The 20695-nt window shown below is 42.1% G+C and overlaps 1 protein-coding gene and 1 long non-coding RNA gene across 4 annotated transcripts in view; one reads left to right on the plus strand and one right to left on the minus strand.

The window, feature by feature from the left end:
• roraa (RAR-related orphan receptor A, paralog a) overlaps window positions 1-20695 on the plus strand; it is a 230245-nt gene that overhangs the window by 172996 nt on the left and 36554 nt on the right. The window contains exon 1 of one of the 3 annotated variants that reach the window (XM_061822864.1): window positions 2611-2713. The exons of 1 other annotated variant lie outside the window; for it this stretch is intronic. In XM_061822864.1, coding sequence (XP_061678848.1) covers window positions 2683-2713 — 31 coding nt within the window. In that variant the 5' untranslated portion in view covers window positions 2611-2682. Of the gene's footprint in view, window positions 1-2610; window positions 2714-4783; window positions 4846-20695 lie in introns of those variants that run through there. One more of the 3 variants, XM_061822866.1, reaches the window with a different exon arrangement.
• Window positions 879-8794, minus strand: LOC133502261 (uncharacterized). The gene is made up of 3 exons (XR_009795417.1): window positions 8388-8794; window positions 3367-3486; window positions 879-2062 (listed from the first exon to the last, which is right to left on the minus strand). It is a non-coding gene; the product is annotated as an uncharacterized LOC133502261 (long non-coding RNA).

Genomic DNA, 20695 nt, shown 5'->3' on the forward strand with positions numbered 1-20695 from the left:
CTTTTTTACTGTCTCTGATACAGTATTTCTATACACAATAAATAAATTTAATGTTTCCATTTAGAGCATCGGAATATCACCATCGTTAAAATCTATGTGCATTTCGGTGATTGACGTGAACCGATTTGCGTGTGAATAATAAATTGATACTTGAGGTCTTGACACGGGACAAAGAAGTTCATGATTTGTTATTAGATATTTCCTCATATATTCACTAAGCCACTCGTGTCAAACATGATTTGATGTGTCCCGCAAAGACAAATCACGTGTTAACTTCTGTGATTCTTGTTCCAATCTGTGCCAGAATTTCAAATTGTCATATCATAAATGATAACGCTGAGATATCGCAACCTTTACCGTTACCAAACATGAACAATTGTCGAAAAACCCTTCACCCTTGGTTTGTGATTCCAAAACTAGTTCATAAATGTTTTTTTATGGTTTCACAGTCATAACGGCACTCCGAGGGAAACTGTACCTCTGACGTGCCCCATGACAAAAATAAGTTTGACACCCCTGCTTAAGCCAAGCCTGTTATTGCAATCTGCTTATTTGGAACTTTTATGGAACAATATCATAAATGATGGGAGGGTGCCGAGGATCCATTTTGTCTGATGGACTACACGTTTGTTTAAATTAAATTTATTGGAATTGGAATTTACCTTTGATTTATTTCCCCACAAGTGAGTGCAACACTCCATAATTGGATCCATGGAGAACATTAATTTTGTTTATTACCATTCTTTATTGTGATCGTATCCGTCAAGATATTACTCTTTACTCCAAATAATAAAAAAAATAACTAAAATAAAACCTCATCACTTGGTGCCGAGCTACTACTCCGTGTGAACCTGTGGTAGTTTCCGGGAAGACTGATAGAAGAACTGCTTTTGAAAAGCAACCACAAATCGAGGCAGGGCTCCTAGTTGAGCTTTTTTAAGTCATCATGGTGAGACTCTTGCGTCTGTGAAAATGAGACTTCAACATCTCTTGACATTGTTTTCAATAGTTCAGGATAGCGGCTGATTACTTTCTATCCCAGACACGCTTCAATTGATGCTATCAGCCTCTGCATGATATTTAGTTCATTAGAGGCGGCACAATAAGAGCCCGTTGTTGACGCAACGTGAGTTAATATGTTTAGTGTCCCTAATGGATCACAGGGGTCCTAATGAAACGTTGTCATGGAAAGATTTATGTCGCAACGGCTGTTGCGTTCTCATTTCCATTTTGTATATGGTCAGGCATACCTTTATTCATTTATTAGGACACAGTGGAAGGCATCACGTGGCAATAAATAAATATTCAAATTGTCTGTAACAATTGCATACTTAATGTGCAATTCTCTCCCGGTGGAAGCGTCATCACTCTCTGGCAAATATACAGCGATGCAGTCATGTTGTTAATGTCACACACATCTAAAGAGAATGTGAAATGAGTCTCCACAATCTCCAATTTTGAAATATTCATGGTGTAAACAAATATTTTTTTATCCCCCCCCCACTTTTTTTTTTTTTTATTTTCCGATTTGAAATATTGTAGCGTCTGAAAGTGAAGACTCGTGCTGTTTGTCTTGAGATGATACGAGAAGCAGCTTGTTCAGGGAAATGCCAAATGCAACGTGGTTATTGGCCAAGGCTGGATTGCACTAAAACCAGAATATTGTATCAGAGGGAGGCAGCTGGCTACGAGTCAGAACAGATTATCATATGAGGATGAGCGAAGAGGAGGGGGTTGGCAGTGGGGGGTATATGGAAGGAGAGAGCGAGAGAACGGTGGAGACGGGGATGGTAAGCAGGGGGCGAGAGCGAGGCGAAGAAATCATAGCGAGAAAACTCATCGCCCGGTCGCTGTGGGGCGGTGGGTGATCATCCCAACCTTTTCGCCACTATCGCCCCTTCTTCACCTGTCAGAATGAGTGTGTGAGATCTGTCAATGTGGACGCGGTGTTCGACGGGGCTGCATGCGAGTCCCTGGAGAGGTCAGGGGAAGAAGCTGTGGCTCAACTCATCTTCTTCCACACTGCTGGCAGACATCTGGCCCCCACACTGATCACTCATATCTTCAGAGAGGGAGGAGGAGAGAGAAATTACACATCCCCTCTTATCCATCTTCTCCTCTATTTTTGCTTCTGATGTTTCTCTCCCCTCAGCCCCCCCAACCCCACCCCCACCTTCCCTCATCCTTGTCTAGCAATTTGTCCCCTTTTTACTTCACTTTATACTTGACATTGCCCCACAGAGAACAAAAGTCTAAGCTGGTGTCTGCTAGTTTTGACAGCACAGATGAGAATGCACTTAGATTAGTGAGAGTCTATGAGTGTGTGTGTGTGTGTGTGGTGTGTGTGTGTGCGTGTGTGTGTACTGTGTCTAGCAGAGGCGGGCATGCTCAAATGCAATCAGCGGAAGGTGGCTAAGCTTCCCTGCCTGAGCTCTCAGCGCCCCTACTGGCTGCACGCTGTGCCAATCAAAGACTGAGGAGAGGATAGGAGTGGGGAGGACGGCGGAGACGGGGCGGGGGAGGAGTCAGAGCGGCGCGCTGATGTCACAGTCACATGGATTCTGGTGTGGTCATGCTCCAAGGCTGAGAGGCAGAGAGCTGTGCTGGCCAGCTGCTGCTGAAACAGCAGTGGAAGGGGCTTTGCACGGGGTGATAGTTGTTCTCTTATGGACCCGAAGCTTAATGATGTATTTTGTGATTTCAGCTATGAAAGGTAAGAAGGGGCAAAACAAACCAAAAAAAAAAAACAATGCATGCTTGTGCAAGGGGACCCTGAGTAACAAGTCGGCAAGTACAGCCGCGCTATTCATAGCCTGCCAACTCTTTGCATTTCATTTGCAAGGCATGAGAGTGACAGAGAGAGAGAGCGTGCGCGAGAGCGAGAGAGGGAATGAATTCATTACATTGCTTACAAATGAGTGGAAGGAAATATTGCTTTGTAAAATGATAGTATACATTATTATTGTTTTTTCTATTCCTAGCCAGAGACATATTTCAGTTTAGAAATGGATTTAACCGAAAGTCTGTATTTTTTCAAGCTGCTTCTTTGGTAAAAGTGCAGAAGTTTCACATGACCGTTTGTCATTTTGGAGTTTTGGATGATTTCGTGCACGATCCTGCGCATACAGCTCTAGCAGCGAGGTCGAAAGAGTGTCCCTGTCGCTATTTCTTTTTGCAGACTTCTTAATCCCGTTGTTCCAGTTAAGAGGACATGTCAGATGTGCATGAGGATGCGCGTGGATGTGTTGAACATGGGTTGCAGAGGCAACAAGGCGCTTGCGCGACTGCCAGATGATGGGATGGTAGAGGTGTGTGGGTGTATGTCCATGTGCAATAATGATGTGTGTGTGAGAGTGCTCCACTGACCTATTTTTTCAGGGCGGGGGGGCATGTCGGGTTTACATGTGTAGCCATGAGACCCTGACTGGGTCCTCCCCGTCTGTGTGATGATGATCTAGGATGCCAAATCCCAGCTCTTCCACCCCTCTATTATACAGACAAAAATGCATGCACGTACACACACACACACACGCACATGCACACGCACACACTCATTTGCAGAGGCAGACAGTGAAAGTGTAGTCATACATAGAGTGCAGCACGCACTTCTCTCATGCATGGTTTGATGCGCGCACACACACACACACACACACACACACACTGACTGTACGTGTGAGCATGCGCCTGACACATTTGAACGCACTGATAATTCAGTGCAGACAAACGTTAGGACTCATATGCAGACATGCTCATATGCACACGCGATGCAAATGACTTGAATAACAAGTCATGAGGGAGCAAGAGCTGTTGTTTTGCAGTAAGTGCAAAACAAAATGATTCAAATAATAATATGCTGTGGCGTTTACTGTTTTGTTTTGGGGTTTTACTTTATTTTCATTTTTTGCTTTCCACCTGTCAAAATTACATTTTTGCTTCAGAACACGACGTTATATATAGCTTCTAAAACCGTCTGTCTGTATGAATGATTGACGACGTGTCTTTTTATTGAGATTGCATGAGATTAATTCATTAGTTAAGCTTGTGGGCATTTGTGGTGTCTGTTTTTTGATCACTTGTGACGTGTGGCGTGTTTGAACTTAACTACTAAACCTTGTATCTTTTATATTCTATTCTGAATACATAAGTACATTGTGGGTCCCGCGCAAAAGTTTGTTGGTGTGTACTCACTAAATAAATGCATTTACTTTAATGTTATATCATACTTATACTTTTTGATTTAGTAAAGAGTCCAAATTCTCTAGAGAGTACATCTTTAGCTCTCTTACAGTTGGCGATGACGGGTGCTGTTAATAAAATGAGAGTCGATGCATCAGTTGGGTTTCAGTATTGCTTTTAAACTATTGCCAACTATTTCATTTCCAACTATTTTACCACGTTAATAGTCCAGTACAAGAGCGGCACCACATGATAAGATAATTTTGTGTGGCCCTGTACCCCCCGTCTCTGCTCTGCCTCCCTTTCCCCACCACTGTCTCTCAAGTACCTAATTACCTGTAATGGAAACATCCCTCTCATTACCCCATGCAAATTAGGCAGCCTACTCAGCACAATTAAAATGAAAAACCCAGTTACATTATTAAAGAAAGTTCTTTGATGTGCTTATTGACAGAAAAGTATTTTAAAAACCAAAACAAAAAAAAAAACAAAAAGGTCCGGAACCCATCTGCGCCATTAACCCTTCATTCGAGCAGAGAGGAGTGAGTGTCTTTGGCTGTCTTTTTTTTTTTTTCAAAGGGGTCTGAGCGCGTGCAGACAGTGCATAAATATATGATTTAGTGTGAGTGTGTACTAGACTGTGAAAAATGTTCAGGGTCTTCAGAGAAGGTAAGGCCAAATGTCTGGTGATGGGCGCTTTGAGGTCATATTATCATGGCTGTAAATATTTGCTGTTGATTTTTCTCCTCTTTGTCTCTGTAGATTAGCAGCCCGTTGCAAAGCTGCAGGCCCTCGCACATTAAAGCAGAGGTTAACAAGATTGGCTATTATCCACTTAGAGCCTCAGGAAATACAGAGCCAAAAGAAAAATGGCCACAGATTAAGGTGAAGGCAAATATAGCACAAGTTACCCAAAAGGATTTAAAATAAAGACACGATTAACAAAGAGAGCTAATTAGGGGAGCGTTCTTGCATACTCTGTTTAGGTTTTAATAAGGCGCTAGTTCAAATAAAAGCATATATAAAATCTAAATGCATAAAGACATATTTTGATTTTAATTCTTCCTTCTACCAGGGTTTAATTTCCACTTCCAACTCAAATTACCAAGATAACATCAGAGCAAAAGCCCCGCAAAAATCAGCCTGACAGACAGAGAGTGCATGCCTTCCTCCTTTCTTTCGGTTCTCGGCCGACGCAGGAAGTGCAACGGCGTCCCCACGGGTTATTAACGTGTGCGAGGAGGTGTGCCAGTTGGTGGCGCGCACGGCGAGATTTGCACGCCGGCTGCCGTTCTGGCTGCTTAATAAGATATCGACTGCCCGTTGTGGCCATGGATTTTTGATTTGTCTCTATGATAGAATACAGGAGAGGATGGCCGTCATTGCACAATGCGTGTGCGTGTATTATTATTTTCATCATTATTATGCAGTACAGCTGTGGATGTGTCAGTGTCTTTACTACTTGGGATTGGTTAGGTTAGGTAAGGGGGTACAATAGATTCCATTTTAATTCCTCACAATAATGCACTGTTCAATTTATTTGTACTTGCCGTATCGGTCCTCTGTTTTGTAAATAAATATATAAATACATTAAAATCAGCTGAATACTTTTTGGATCATACTGAGAACAATGCCTTCTCTGTAATTTTAACAAGGCATTGATCACAATGAATTGCCTCTGTGTATGAATGAATTGATCGTGTATGTATTGCATGTGCACACGCTTACTGTACGTGGCATGGGTGGCTCTCTGAAATATTCATCGACAGGCTCCTATACAACGAGGCATCGCGCAGGGCGCTTGCATCTCGCCTTGTCAGTCACACCTTGTCGTGCTGACCGAGCCACCCAATCAGAGGCCAGGTTAGGTAATACTCTTGCCTTTTTACCTAACAAACAGCGGTGAAGAAGAGAGCAGTGTCAGATAAGCATCGAGCAATGTGAGATGTTTTTCTCTTCTCATTATGACTCAGAAATGTGGTCATTATTACACTACCAAGCTATAGAGCCACCATATACACTATATATCTTTTTTTTTCCTTTATAGTTGTTTTCCTGTCATGTCGCATTTTTCTGCTGACACACTACTTCCTCTGTCAGCACTGCTTAGATCATCATTTACCACAGCTATGGTATTAAAGATAATGTTTACTCTTCTCCTCTTTTTAGGCTGCCCAGTAGCGTTGCAAAAAAAAAAAAAAAAAAAAAAACAGACAAATGCCAAAGAAAATGAAAAATGGACTTCAAGTTGAACTGAGGTTTATGTATATATTATACATCCAGCTTGTTTGACATCATGGTTATATTAGATTCTGTAGCTATTCCCAAAGCAAATTGTGGTATTGCCAAGCAGCAATAGCTAAGATAAAAGAAATCATAAGTAGTAAGTGCAAATCTGGGGTAATGGTAAAAACACATGACTATTAAAAAAACAGCAAAAATATAACAGTGCGACCTCTAGAGGTGGTTAACTCAACAGGTTCCAATACAGTTCTCGTAAATCCACATTAGAGGGAATTATTTGTGGGTTTTCTGTTTACTTGCATGCATTAGGGAAAGATTAGTAACAGCAGTAAACATTTTTCCCTTCCCTATTTTCCACCTGTTTGTCCTCATAAACCTTCTAACTTGAAGTTGTTTTGTAGTGAGGATGTTTTTCCCCCCCTTTATACTCAGCATTTTGTATTGTATTTCCCCTCTGTGGGGCCTCTTGAGGGTTGTCCATCCATAGATGTTTTTGAAGTTGCATCAAAGAGGAAATGGGGAGAAAAGGCTTTATTGATTTTGCGTTTTGTCTGACTCAAGCACAAGAGGATGTTCGAAACACATAAGGCGTTTAGGTGTCGAGTGAGTCGAGCCAGAGGGACATGGGGTTGGGGCAGAAACTGCAAAAGGTGGAAGTTGAGGTGGAACTCCAGACTACATTAATGCATGTGCCACGAGGGTCAGCGGCCCGCTCCTCTGACTCCTATCATTCAATGGCCTGTTCCTAATGGTGGAGGAAATCGAGTCTCCTATTGTGGAAGGCAAACCTCCAGTGCTCCGTGAGATGTGTGAGTCCTCAGATGGTTGGCCTTCTTCTCTTTGAAACACCAAGCAGCTTTCTTGTAATTGTAATCAGATATCATGCCGGCAGCACGTAAGAATAGGAGCATTGTTAATGTCTTACATCGCCTCCCGTGTTCTCATGTGTCCACCCAGCAGAGAAGTGAACTGAAAGGTGCTTTACTAGTAAGCTGGATGTTACAAAAGCACCTTTATTGTAATTATAGAAAGCAAGTTCCGTTCGGAATACAACATGTTTTTTTTTCCATTGTGCAGGATCCCAAATCCTCGCGGTGACACTTTTCAATATTCTTGTGTGGATGTGCTCATTGCTGTGTTACGCTTAGATACGCTTGGAAGGCAGCACAAGACACACTGTTGACCGTCGATTGGTCCACAAAGCTTTCTTTCATGTTAAAAATAGAATGTATCGAAGAGGAAAACAACTGTCATTAGAAATACGGTTGCAAGGTGAATTCAAAGCTGCATTTCCCGTGTACGCCTACTGTTAATACTGCATTGTACCGCATCGTATTTGTTTTCTCTCATGAAATAGAGAATTATACAACTGCCAATATGGTAATTGAGATGCACTATTTACGTAGCCTGATCAGGGATCTGAACTGCACCCTGATGATGTGAATAATGCCTCCTTCCAAGAAAAGAAGATAAAAATAAAATAAGTGAGCCATTCCATGTCGAGCTTTAGCCATGTTTCCACCAAGCAGTGCTGAACTCCGATGTAGTTTGCATTTTGACTCTGGGGTGTCTAAATATTATGACATTAGCAGTTCATCTTTCTCTCTGTTGTAAACCATTGTACTTTTTTACATCGTGTTTCGTTTTCTCCCCATTTTACTCTTGCCTTTCACGTCAACATGAAAGTGACACCACTCTGTCTGCTGGGTGGTTTGGTGTCAGAAAACCAAGTAAAAGTTGAGCCAGATGCCGTGTGAGCACAAATAAAGGTCTAACAATTCATCCAATCAACAGTGAAACCAAATTCACCTATTGACATTTTTTTGTTGGGGGCGCGGGGGGGTGGCAGCATCAATTACCAATGCCTCGGTTGCTATCTCACAAGAATAGCACAGGTTTATTTAAATAGAAGAAAAACAAAATGTTCACAAATTATCAGAGAGGAGTTTGAAGAAGTTTGTAGCTACCTTGACTTTTGGAAGGAACGTGGCTGTTCAGGAGGTCGAACTATTTTGGTTCACTCTGCAGCAAAATGGTCATAAAATGGCCAAGCTGTCCTTGAAGTGCTCTTTTAGTAAAGAAAAAAGACTGTACATGGTGCCGGCACTGTCAAGTGCAGCGAGCGCTACAATGCTGTAGAGTTGGGCGAGAACAAGGGTCAGAGGTCATGACATACAAAGTCACCCTCCCCTCTCCTCCATGGAGACAGACTGCTGCATCGAGGGACCCTGGCAGGGAGGAAAGAATGAAAAATGAGAGGTGCATGGAATTCTGATGAGCCGAGGGCACGGGCAGAGCTATAACAAAGGTCGTCGCTACATGCGCTCTGCCACTTTATTACAAAAGGGAGAGAAGCGCCAGCTCGTCTGATTACAAGTCCCGGAATAAGCCACTGGGGGTGCTTCTTGTTCAACAGTATCTGATTGAGCAAATGAACGCTGTCGTCATGAATAACAAAGAAAAATAGCCTTGGCGGAACAGTCTGCTCGAGATTGATTTTTATGCTCATGCGTAATTTGAAATAGAAGAAATGCTGCTTCAGTGCTAATTACCAAGATGAAAGGAGAAGAAATATGCAAGGCAATGAACTTTGTTTAAAGGCATTGCACATGGCTCTTTTAAGGGGACATGGCACGTTAATGAAATACAGCCCTGTTTACCAACTCCAGGAGTGTGAAAAAAGGATGCTTTGAAAGTTGTTTCTTGGAAACAACGTTGGGGAGGATAGCGTGCAAGCTAAGTTGACAACAGGCCTCATTCACCAGAGCTGGTGCTGGTCCCTTACACTCATGATAATACGATACGTTTCAGTCATTATTTCATATTTAGTGACTCTATTGTTTTAGTAGGTAAAACTCCATGTAAATAGTTTGTTTGGATGTTGGAGAAAAGCAAAAATCTGTTGATTTCATTGGATTGATTTACATTAGAGTCTGTGAGGTACCCCGTAGTACTGCCAGACTGGCCCCCGGCCCATCAGGCAACCATTAATGTCAGACCCTCTTCACAGTTGGTTGTAATAATCAAACTGAGTTTTCAAACAAATTGTCACAAATGTTCCAATTTGTGAACTTCAATGACTGATTCCATTCCAAGACGATTCACTCAACCGCATATTTGAAGCTTCCATCCATTTTCCTGACAGCTTGTCTTCATTAGGGTCCACTGACTCAGGGCTAGAGATGGGGGCACTCTGGGCTAGTTGCCCCACGTATAGAAAAACAACAGCTGACATCCACACCAGGACAACGTAGTCTTCAAAGAACCTAACATATCTTTGAATGTGGAATGAATTCAGAGTAACCGGGAAGAGAATTCCACGGAGGGTATGAGCCAAGGCTCGAACTCGGGATGTTTTTGGTTGTGAGGCAGCTATGCAAACCACATGATACTACATTCTAACAGCTATGTCTTTATTTTTTTATTCATTTGACTTACAGAACTGTGGGAAAATCAGGGGTTTCTAAATAGTACCAATAACAGTAATTGAAAGTCACATATTTGTGAATGAGTCCCAATGAGTTTGTGACAATGTTCGAGTTTCCCAGCTGGGGGTTAAAGGGCTTATCTCGTCTGTGGAGAGATGATTAACCTATGTGAGAGGAGACCCACGTCGAAATGTGCAATATCTGATTGCTGATTATGAGTTTATTCCCCATTGTGCCGGGCCTTTTGCACGTCAGGATCCATCCCTCCCCGGCTGAACTGATTAAGGAGCTGGAGAAGATGCTCCAGCTCTCACCGTTTGCTCAAAGACTCCAAAAAGGCTCGTAATCTGGAGTGCAGCTGGCAATCACCCACCACCGTCTCCTACAATGTGGGTGGGGGCGGGGGGGCTTTGTTGTTTTCAAGTGGATTTTTGGGGCTTTCTGTTGTCTTTGCTCCCCTGGGCTTTCTTGTTTCTAGAATAAGAGCTTTCTTATAGTGCTGAGCGCAGGTCCTCGTCAAGCAAGCCACTCAGCTCAGCCTGGTCCAGCCTAGACAACAAGCGAGTCAGCAAAGACAGTCTCGGGATGCGCTTATGATCGCTTTCTAAGAGGAGCCTAATTTGGGCGAGAAGGAGCTTGATGTTAAAAAAAGCTTAACTCATTTTCAAAGCTCCCTGAATCCAACGCACAGGACAAAAGCATCAGTTAAATTGAAGGAAATAGCTCTGCAGTTACTCGAAAAATGTATCCTTATGTAAACTTTTAAGGGCTTATGTGCTGTTAAATGGATTTGTGTCAACGGGAAACACATTTCCCAGCAAAAGACGGGCACGCCTGCTTTATTTGCTCGAAGGGATCTGTTGCTTGGTTACAAATCAGCAGCTGTCATCTCAAAGTTTTGTTTTGTCAATAGTTGGAGGGGAGAGGAAGACAGCCGTGTTCCAACTGTGCTGATGGCTGTTTTAATGCCTTTAATGTGTGTCTTGGGGCAGCAAAGGAGAGTGTGCCCAAACAGAGCATTCTCAATTACTATCAATCCTGCACAGGCCTCCGCCTAATGGCGTCCCACTGTCATCACACGCAAGTGCACTGCAAAGGATTGAATGTTTGCAGATACAAACTTACACAATGTGCTTTCTTGTGGAAATGCGAGCATCCCTACCACAGAACATTTATACAAGCTTTACAGCTTACTATAATGATCAAACGGTGTTTATTGTAAGATGGAAAGTCTTGACGGGGCTCCTGACCATCTCCTTAACAACTAATCTAGGTGTTTACTACTGATAATTTGGCGTAGGGGAAAACGAGGACGTGGAATGTACACATTTGAGTGTAAGAGATTTAGTTTTTGTTCTTCACGGGTCACAATTTTATCAAATTTTCTGCTGTATTAACACCTCAACATAAAATGTGTTCTACCGTTCAACTGTGATAAAGTTATGAAGGTTCAATAATAAATACATTTTCTGGTATCATGTCGCTTTAAATTGGGATTAAACATTTGAGCACCCATGTTGACAATAACCTTGTTTTTTTTTTTTTCCATAAATCTACAGTATTATTAGTGCTTTATATTCCCGACAGTGCCACATGCTGACGGCATCGAAGCGTTTAGTCCCAGAGAATAAAATGCAAGGGTGAAAATGTTTAAAGGCATCCTTTGCCTCCAAATAAAAATGATCAAATACTTAATGAATACCTTGCCCATTTCGTCAGAGGATTACATTCATATTTTTTGTTTTGATCTTTTGACACGTTTACATCGCCCGCTCTCCTTTGATCACATCCTTTTTTTTAATTCCTTTTCTCTTGATGTGGGATTATTCTAATTTATACATAAGGGATTTTTTCCCCCCTGCACAGGCTTCAACTTGAGTAAACATGATATACATAGTAGACAAACTATACTTATTTACACAACCTCATTAATGAGCCCGGTGGTAATTAACCAGATGCCGCTGAGTAGGTTGAGATGGACACTGCTTAAATAATGATTTTTTTCGTTGTTTTTTTTTTTACCTGGTGTGAGGGGAAAGTGTCTGATCAATTCCCCCTTCAGTTTTAGCACTTTGAAGCCCTTCTGTGTCTTCTGAGAGCACATCATTTATTCCCTCAAAGGCCACAGACCTCCCGTCTATGGTTGTAGTACATTGCTGCCTGGATCACTCTTAATTGCCAGGAAGCCCTCCTAAAAATAGAAATCCCCTAAACCTCAATTAAACCCAAACTATAGCAAGTCCTCAGTTGCCGAGAGTTTCTGGCTTATGTGGTAATGAACCGAAAAAAAAGTCAGTGGAAAAATTTGACAAAATCATGACCATATTGCTTGACATGATGTTTTAAGTTAGCAAAAAGTAATAATTAATCAAATTCAAAATACTTTTAATGACAGGGGATGACATGAAAAGCAGGTAGCAAGTTGCAAATAATGCTAGCAGCTTGGCATTCGAGCCCAATGCCTGGATTTTGTGTTTTAATAGCCTCTCAGTTGTTTTTGTGATGTAAAATATGTTTATAACTATCTATTTAATCTTGTGAAATTTGTGCAAATCTCCTAATGTAACGTATGCTTCTACTGTGCATGCGATTTATGATGCCAGGTTTTAATATTGCTGAAATGTGAAGTTTCTCACATCGTAAGAAAAAGAGGGAAATTGTGTACTTGAGTTTAACATTGCAAAAAATGTTCGCTTTATGAACTGAATGTTATCCATAGGCTACAGATATTTTATACGTATTACAGATGTATGTTTGAAATATAGATTTGATGTCACAATAGTACATCCCCTGAGCGAGCACAAAAGCCTCCAATCATGAAGGGTTTATTTTTAAAACTACAGGAACGGCTTTCTGTGGATTAATTCCAGTGTATGGTTCCCATTGTGGGAGAAACAAATTGGGCTTTACGGAATTAGTGTGTTTGCCGCGTAAATCTCAAATCTATTCCTGAAACATACAATTGTGTTTAATGTGATTGGATGCCTCCATGCTGGGGAAAAAAAAGAATAAAATGGAAGCTTCCCTGCTGGATTAGAGGTGCAAGTACAGGCAAGATGGCTGGCTGTTTCTTCACACTGCCAGGTGTGTTGTCTGGATTCAATATGGATGAGCAGGGATGTCTGTGTATTTCGCTGCTGGGACTATTTGCCGAAGGTCATTTGGGATCATAGTGTGCCATTAATAATTCCTGAAAGCATCCAACATCTCCATCTGTTCTGCTGCACCCCCCCCCCCAAAAAAAAAAAAAGACAAAGAGCGTATCTGCAGGTTGGCATCATGCATCCTGGCCGGGATGTTAAAGGTGAAGAACATATCGGGTTGTGAGGGCATGCTACTCATTTATTAGCCAATCCATGACTGTCTCTCAGGTGTACGCGTAGCACATAGTGGGGGTGTTGGGTTGTGAAGTTTCTTTGGCATTAATGGGCTGAGTTGAGTGGACATGTGTCACCTAGCAATTCCCCACCTTCCCTCGCAGGCTACAAGCCTCTCCACAGGGATGCAATTACCACCCTCCATCGTGTCTCGTCGGTTAGTTGGACCAGGCGGTGCCGGAGAAGTGATCAAACCCAATTTAAATCCAAGTATTGGATTCTGTTCGCACACAGCTGGAAAAAAAAAAAAAAGCTCACAGGTGCGCCTGGAATTCCAGTCTCAGTGACAGGCCTGTGCGAGATTCGCAGGAGTCCTGCAGGGAGTAAATGGATGTTTGGCAGGGGCGTACGTCGCCCGGGCCTCGTGGGCGCCCAGTGGGTGAGGAGACGTGTGTCTGGCTGAGTGAAAGATGGCGATGCGCATGGAGAGTGAGCGCGCACAAGCTGAGGCTGTGACAGAAAACAGCCAGAGTTTGGCTCCTGCTGCTTCCTCTTCCAATACTAACGATTAATTTCCTCTTGTTATTTATCTCCAACAATTTCGCAACCATCGCACTACACAGACTGAAACAACCTTCCAACCTATTTTTGTCTCGATGCATTGAAAGGTCATGCTAAAAATTATAATTCCCTGGGAATGTTGCGTGAAATCTGAAATGCTGGCACTCAGCTAAAAATAAAAATGACAGACTGACAAGAAAATAAATGAAAGTTAATGGCTGTTTGGATACTTTTTCGAGTGCACAGTACCGCCTTGGCTCTACTTGTCTCATTTTGGGGTGATCAGTTTTCCACTTGAAAGAATGTAGCACACTGAAAGCCACATGGAGCACACAGTTTCAGACGCTCACAAACACAAGCGATGGAGAATGTTGTTTTCTTACCACCATGTGGCCCCAGTACAGCTAACGCATTGCGTTCAAGCAAGAATGAACGCAATCCCAGGGTAAACCAAGCTTACGAAGCATGTTTATTTTGGTGTTTTTCTAGCTAGACATCCTCAAATGTTACAATTACACTGAGATGACAAAATCTGTGTTCAGTGAGCAATCTTGTTGGACCCTGTAAAACGGTGAGTTATCACATTTGATTGTTATCCATTAAAACCCTCCATGTGGTTTGCTGTTGACAAATTCACCTATACTTTATGCATTTTTTCCCGTGTGGAACCTATCCTTAGTTTGTAACTGAAAGAGAACAGTTTGTGGTTGTCAGCATATTTTTGTGTTAGCAGGAACGTGCTAAGTGGAGCCTGGGTTGTTAATGAGAGTTAGGAGCCACAAGTGCATGTTTTTGCTCTGCTGAGTACCTTTAAAAATCTCAACCCTGCTATATTGCAAGTTCGCCCACTTAGAAATCATGGAGTGGTCTGAAATTTTCATCGTAAGTCCATGTTTACTGTGAGAGAGAGAATCTAAAAAGGAAAATCCATAAATCGCAATGTATGATTTTTATTTATTTTTTATAAATTTATTTGTGTGATATAGCTACAAATGGGTATTTGAACACTGGTCTATCAGCTAGAATTCTGACCCTCAAAGACCTGTTAGTCTGCTTTTAAAAGTCCACTTCCATTCCATGTATGATCCTGAATCAGATGCACCTGTGTGAGGTCAATAGCTGGATAAAGACACTTGTCCAACCCATACAATCAGTAAGACTCAAACACAGCCAAGACCAAAGAGCTGTCCAAAGACAGCAGAGACAAAATTGTACAACTCCACACGGCTGTAAAGGGATATGGAGAAATTGCCAAGCAGCTTGGTGAAAAAAGGTCCACTGTTGGAGCAATCATTAGAAAATGGAAAAAGCTAAACATGATAGCCAATCTCAATCGGGGGTGGAGCCCCTTGCAAGATATCACCTCGTGGGGTCTCATTGATCCTTAGAAAGGTGAGGAATCAGCCCGGGACTACACGACAGGACTTGGTCAATGACCTGAAAAGAGCTGGGACCACTGTTTCCAAGGTGACTGTTGGTAATACACTAAGACGTCATGGTTTGAAATCATGCATGGTATGGAAGTTCGCCTGCTTAAACCAGCACACGTCAAGGGCTCTCTTAAGTTTGCCAATGACCATTTGGATGATACAGAAGAGTCATGGGAGAAGGTTTTGCGGTTAGATGAGACCAAAATGGAACTTTTTGGTCATAAATCCACTAACCGTGTTTGGAGGACGACGAATAATAAGTTCCATCCCAAGAACACCATCCCTCCTGTGAAGCATGCAAATGCAGCCATGTATTGTGAGATTTTGGGGAACAACCTCTTTCCCTCGGTCAGCGCATTGAAGATGGGTCGTGGCTGGGTCTTTCAACATGACAATGACCCAAAGCACACAGCCAGGAAAACCAAGGAGTGGCTACGTAAGAAGCATATCAAGGTTCTGGCGTGGCCTAGCCAGTCTCCAGAACTAAACCCAATCAACCCAAACCCAAATCTTTGCAGGGAGTTGAAACTCCATGTTTCTCAGCCACAGCCCTGGAACCTGTCTGATCTAGAGAATATCTGTGTGGAGGAGTGGGCCAAAATCCCTTCTGCAGTGTGTGTAAACCAAGTGAACAACTACAGGAAACATTTGACATCTTTAATTGCAAACAAAGGCTATTGTACCAAATATTAGCATTTGCCTTCTCGGGAGTTGAAATACTTATTTGCAGCTGTATCACACAAATAAATCGTTAAAAATCATACATTGTGATTTCTGGATTTTTTTTAGATTATCTCTCTCACAGTGGAGACGCACCTAGGATGAAATATGCCACGGTGTTCAAATACTAATTTTCTTCACTGTAGGTCTTGTTGCGTGATAATCTGTACTTTTAAAAGTTGCAAAGCAGAGACATATACACCAGCTTCTTGGCTCTTTTGATGCATTTTTTTCAAAATCAAATCATTCTTATGCCATTTATTTGTTTAGTTTATCATAATGTTAGTTTGAAATTGTATTAAAGTGTTTTGTGATTATAGTTTGTGGTTTAAACTCTTAATTGAAGCAATTGTGAACATTTTTAGGTGTATCGTCACTTGGTTATGTTTATTCCCTACTCACAGCCCGCCGTCTCAGTCGCTGTCCCCCTCAAATAGCGAGAGTTTCAGAATTTTGGCGGCGGGGTGAAAAAAGTACGTTGTGCTGTATGTACTGAATGTATGTACGTATGAGTAACAGGCAAGGTAGAGCCGCAGGTTCTTGTACTGTACTGCAGGGCTGACCAGTGAGTCTGCTCGAATCACCATCAGCTCCAAACTGCTTCGCGTGGCCGATTTGGATTTTACATTTCTGCTGACTCACAACCCTGTCAGAACCTTTCTTCTTTATCCGATCGCCGCCTCCAGTGGCGTCTTGGGCCCCGGTGATCGAAATTAACAATTCAGATTATAAACCCGGTCACAATTACTGTGGTATTGTCAGAGGCTTTGTTTAAACCAAATGTTCAAAGATAATTTGACCGTGCCGTTTCATTTGGGAGTTAATGGCTGTGTCGGAACAAGCGGGAGAGTGATGAGCAAGTGATTCAGGCTGGTTGTCAAAGTGTCAGTGGACGGAGGTTCAAGATGGTAGATAAAGGGGAATGATTGAGCATCGTACACCCGCAGGAAGTCCAACACCAGGGTTCAAGGTTATCTAGACAAATCACTCCTGTTACCATTCATCCCCTCCTCAACCACCAAAGCAGCAAATTAGCAATTCCGATGTCTGCGAGCAGGTCTGACCAGGGAATGCCTGTGAATCCTAATGCCGTCATTAAACTTTCATATCCATCCTCGGGGAAGTGCTGCATATACAAAATAAGCCATCTCTTTTTATTTTTCAGCACTTTAAGTAAGGCTGTCGAGTTGGGTAAACATAACACTCTTCAATAGGGTTAAATAGATAAGGCAGGTCTGGGGTTAATGCCGGGGTAGAGAGCACATCGTGAAGTCTCTTTCTTCACTGAAGGTGCTTTGTAGTGATACACTTCACATTTGAGAAGTATTCCTTTCAATAAGGAGCACTACTTCTTCCACAGAGGATCTGTTACATCCGTCGGCATTTGTCAACATCCACTGCCCCAATTTTTGGTGAAAGTTGAACTTTACTCAATTAATTCTGCAATTTTCAGTTGGGCTAGACTGGACTACTTCATTCTTTATTTTGTTAACATCTTTTGTGAAGATCTTTTTAGTATTAGAGTCTCGTTAACGTTGATGGTCGCGCAAACACAACGTGAGGGGCCTCCGCTAGTCCACCTGTATTACAAAGTACGGCATTACAATTATTTACTACTGCTTCTAACCTTCTCCTCAGCTTGGTACTTTGTAATTATAGAAGTACCTAATACTAAGAAACTACTACCTCCCTGCTATGAAGCTGTTAGTTCTTATCAAAGTTGTACCTTTTAAGTCTAACTACCAACTATACTACTACCTCACCATTACTACTGCCTACTACGGGTATTACAACTACTATCAAAACACAGTTACTACCAAGTACCAGTTCTAATGCCTCCTATTACTACTACCACTAACCATCCCTAAACCTACCAGCTCACCTTACTACTACTACTACTACTACCACTACTGCATAAACTACTACCAGTAAACCCCTACTAACTATACTCATGCAATGTCTAACTAGTACTACATACTAGTACCGCAACACTCCTCTAACAAGCTATTTAAGACGAACTAATGTAGTACAAACCCTCCTACAACTGAAAAGCTATTGTAACCTAGTACTACAATAGGGGTTCTACTGATAAGTTGCTAATCATGTGGCTATAGCTACTATTACCATCTAGTTCATACAAATACCAATACGGTATTAACAGCTATACTGCCACTAATGTACTACTAACAAAGTGTTATTACCTATTAGTGATATTACTACTAACTGTCCTACTACTTCTTCTCAACTACGACCACAACAAAAGGCTTCTTTATACTTGTGCGTGCGGCGACCGTGCTGACGTCGCTGCATCTTTCCCACGTGTAGTTTGCTTTTGTACTCGAGCACAACCCACACTCTCAGTTTTGAAAATGTGCCGCTGTTCTCCTCCAAGTCAGAGTTCTCGCTACGGCTGGTATTGGTAATGACGCCACAGGGTGGGGTTTTCTCAGCACATTTTGCTGATTTCCAGTAGCCTTTGCCACGACAACAACAACAATGGCGATCGGGGAAGCATGTCTGCTTGAATAAATTGATCTAAATTGGCAGATGATACGTGTAATTATGCTGCAGATCAATCGAGAAGACAGTGAAGTAGGTGATAAGTGGAGTTAAATGAACAAATTAACTATACTAAAGTCGGAGAGTGTACATTCATGTGGTAATGACTCATTGTATTTTAAAATGGAATTATCGCATAGTTCTACTTAAATTGATTAAATGTCAAGGCGAGTTGGTGTGAGGTACAGCAAGTGTCGGTCCTCACAGCGGTCCATACCTTGAACGTGGTCATTATGTAAGAAGGTCTTATCAACGTCTACCGCCTGCCGAGCTTCCCTCACCTCCCTCATTCCTGGTGCTGCCTAAACATGGACCTTCATTAGCGGGGCTAAATGTCCCAATTTTCTGCAATCGCTACCATTTCTTGCCTTGGGGCAAGCCGATAATTACCTGGTCTCATTTCCCCTCCTTCTGGCCAGTAGCGAAGTGTTCAGACTTGCATTAGTTTGGATGAAATATTATCAGAATATTGCACATTTCTCCATCTGACAGCCTCTGACACAGGAAATATGGAGTCACAGGAGCTGTGATTGACAGGTATCTGTTTTCTGCCCCCCCACCACCCCCACGAGAGTAATTCTTTTGTTCTGTGAGTTAGAGCAGGAATTTTAATGGAGGAATAAGCGTGTAGTGTGTATAAAAGCTCTGACGCTTTGTTTAACCTCTGTCTGCCATTATTTCTGAACGCTATTGTTATGCATTGCTCTTTGTTATCTACCGTATAGCTGTAAAATAATTTGCTGAATTTAAACTCCTGAGTAAGTTCACTCTGTATTAAAAAGAAAAAGATACTATTAGCAGGACTATAGAGTCCTGCTAATAGAGCAGGTCGGTTCGCAGGGTTTCAAGGGAGAAACAAGTAACCATAGTATATGGCAGATAAAAACTGGAATGGGGGGGCCTTGAGAGTTCAGGGTTGTGGTGTGGAGGCTAGGAATTCCATCCAGCTGCACACTCTATTATTAATTCCTATCAGTATTAAAGTCCACCAGCTGTGGATTAGCAGATGGCTAAGCTTCACCATGAAAGGTGAAGAGCTCCTCTGAGCCTAACCTCTGTGGTCAGTGGAAATCATGATGATAGCTAGTGAACATTTCAATGATGCCTCGCAGACATCGCTCGTTATTTGCCTAAACAACATACAGTTTCTCCTACATAGCACCATACAAATGGAAACTTAAAATCCAGGCGTGGAGCATGCAAGACCTCCGTTTCGCTATTGTCAAAATATTCTCTCTCTGGAGATTTTACTCAGCCTCAATGATGGGTCTTAAAAGAAGAAGAACGGTACTGTACTTTCAAAAGATTCAGTGCATGATTTACCAACATTCGAAATAGTGGGTGCGAAATTCAATGTTCATTCACTGTCACCAATTGTGAGCGATGTTGGCAACAGGTGTCAAAGTTGCGGGAGCTCCTGGATTTAAATGAGGGTTTATGCGTTAGATATTCTTCCATCCATCCATTTTCTGAATCGCTTATCCTCACAAGAGTCGTGGGAATGCTCCAGTCTAACCCAGTTATCTTCAGGCAGGAGGAGGAGTACACCCTGAACCCGTTGCCAGCCATTCGCAGGCTTTAGGTATCCTTTATGGTTATCATTATGGATGGTTTGGTAAAGCAGTGCAGGCACAAAATGAAATTTAAAGCAACAACAGAAGACAGAAACAAATCACTACTACGTGACAGCATAAAATTACATATCACTCCCAGAATTTGAAGAAAACTGAACCCGTTTTTTGTCTGATTTAACTCATCCCAAGTGTGTTGTAATTGGACGTACCTGGCAATCCATAACAATGCATTCTAAATTTGGAGGAGCACACCCATAAAATTTGAGAGCAACAATTGTCACTCTGCTCTTACATTGGGTCATTTACACAAATACAGAGTTGAAAGGAGTTTTGTAATGGGTGACATGGCATGACTCCTTCTTGTGACTGGCGAAGAAATCAACTCTTTGATCAAAAATGGGATTGGTGAAATGTGATTTTTTTTTTTTTGGGGGGACATTTTAAAAAAGGTTTACATAAGCGGAAAAGTTCTCCTCCCTCCTGTCATTTTGCCCACAATACGCCGTCATTGCGATTCTGCTCAGGTTTGATAAATCACGTGCTGTCATGAGACATCAAGCCAACCTTTAGTGAGCCCCTCAGTCTCCACCGTTAAGGTAAGATAGTAGCACATAAATAAACCTTTTTACGATCAATAGTGGTCGATATATACTGAAGATACAGGAGCTACATTTATGACGTGATGA

This window comes from Syngnathoides biaculeatus, chromosome 6 (genome assembly GCF_019802595.1).
Source record: "Syngnathoides biaculeatus isolate LvHL_M chromosome 6, ASM1980259v1, whole genome shotgun sequence".
NCBI classification, from domain to species: domain Eukaryota; kingdom Metazoa; phylum Chordata; class Actinopteri; order Syngnathiformes; family Syngnathidae; genus Syngnathoides; species Syngnathoides biaculeatus.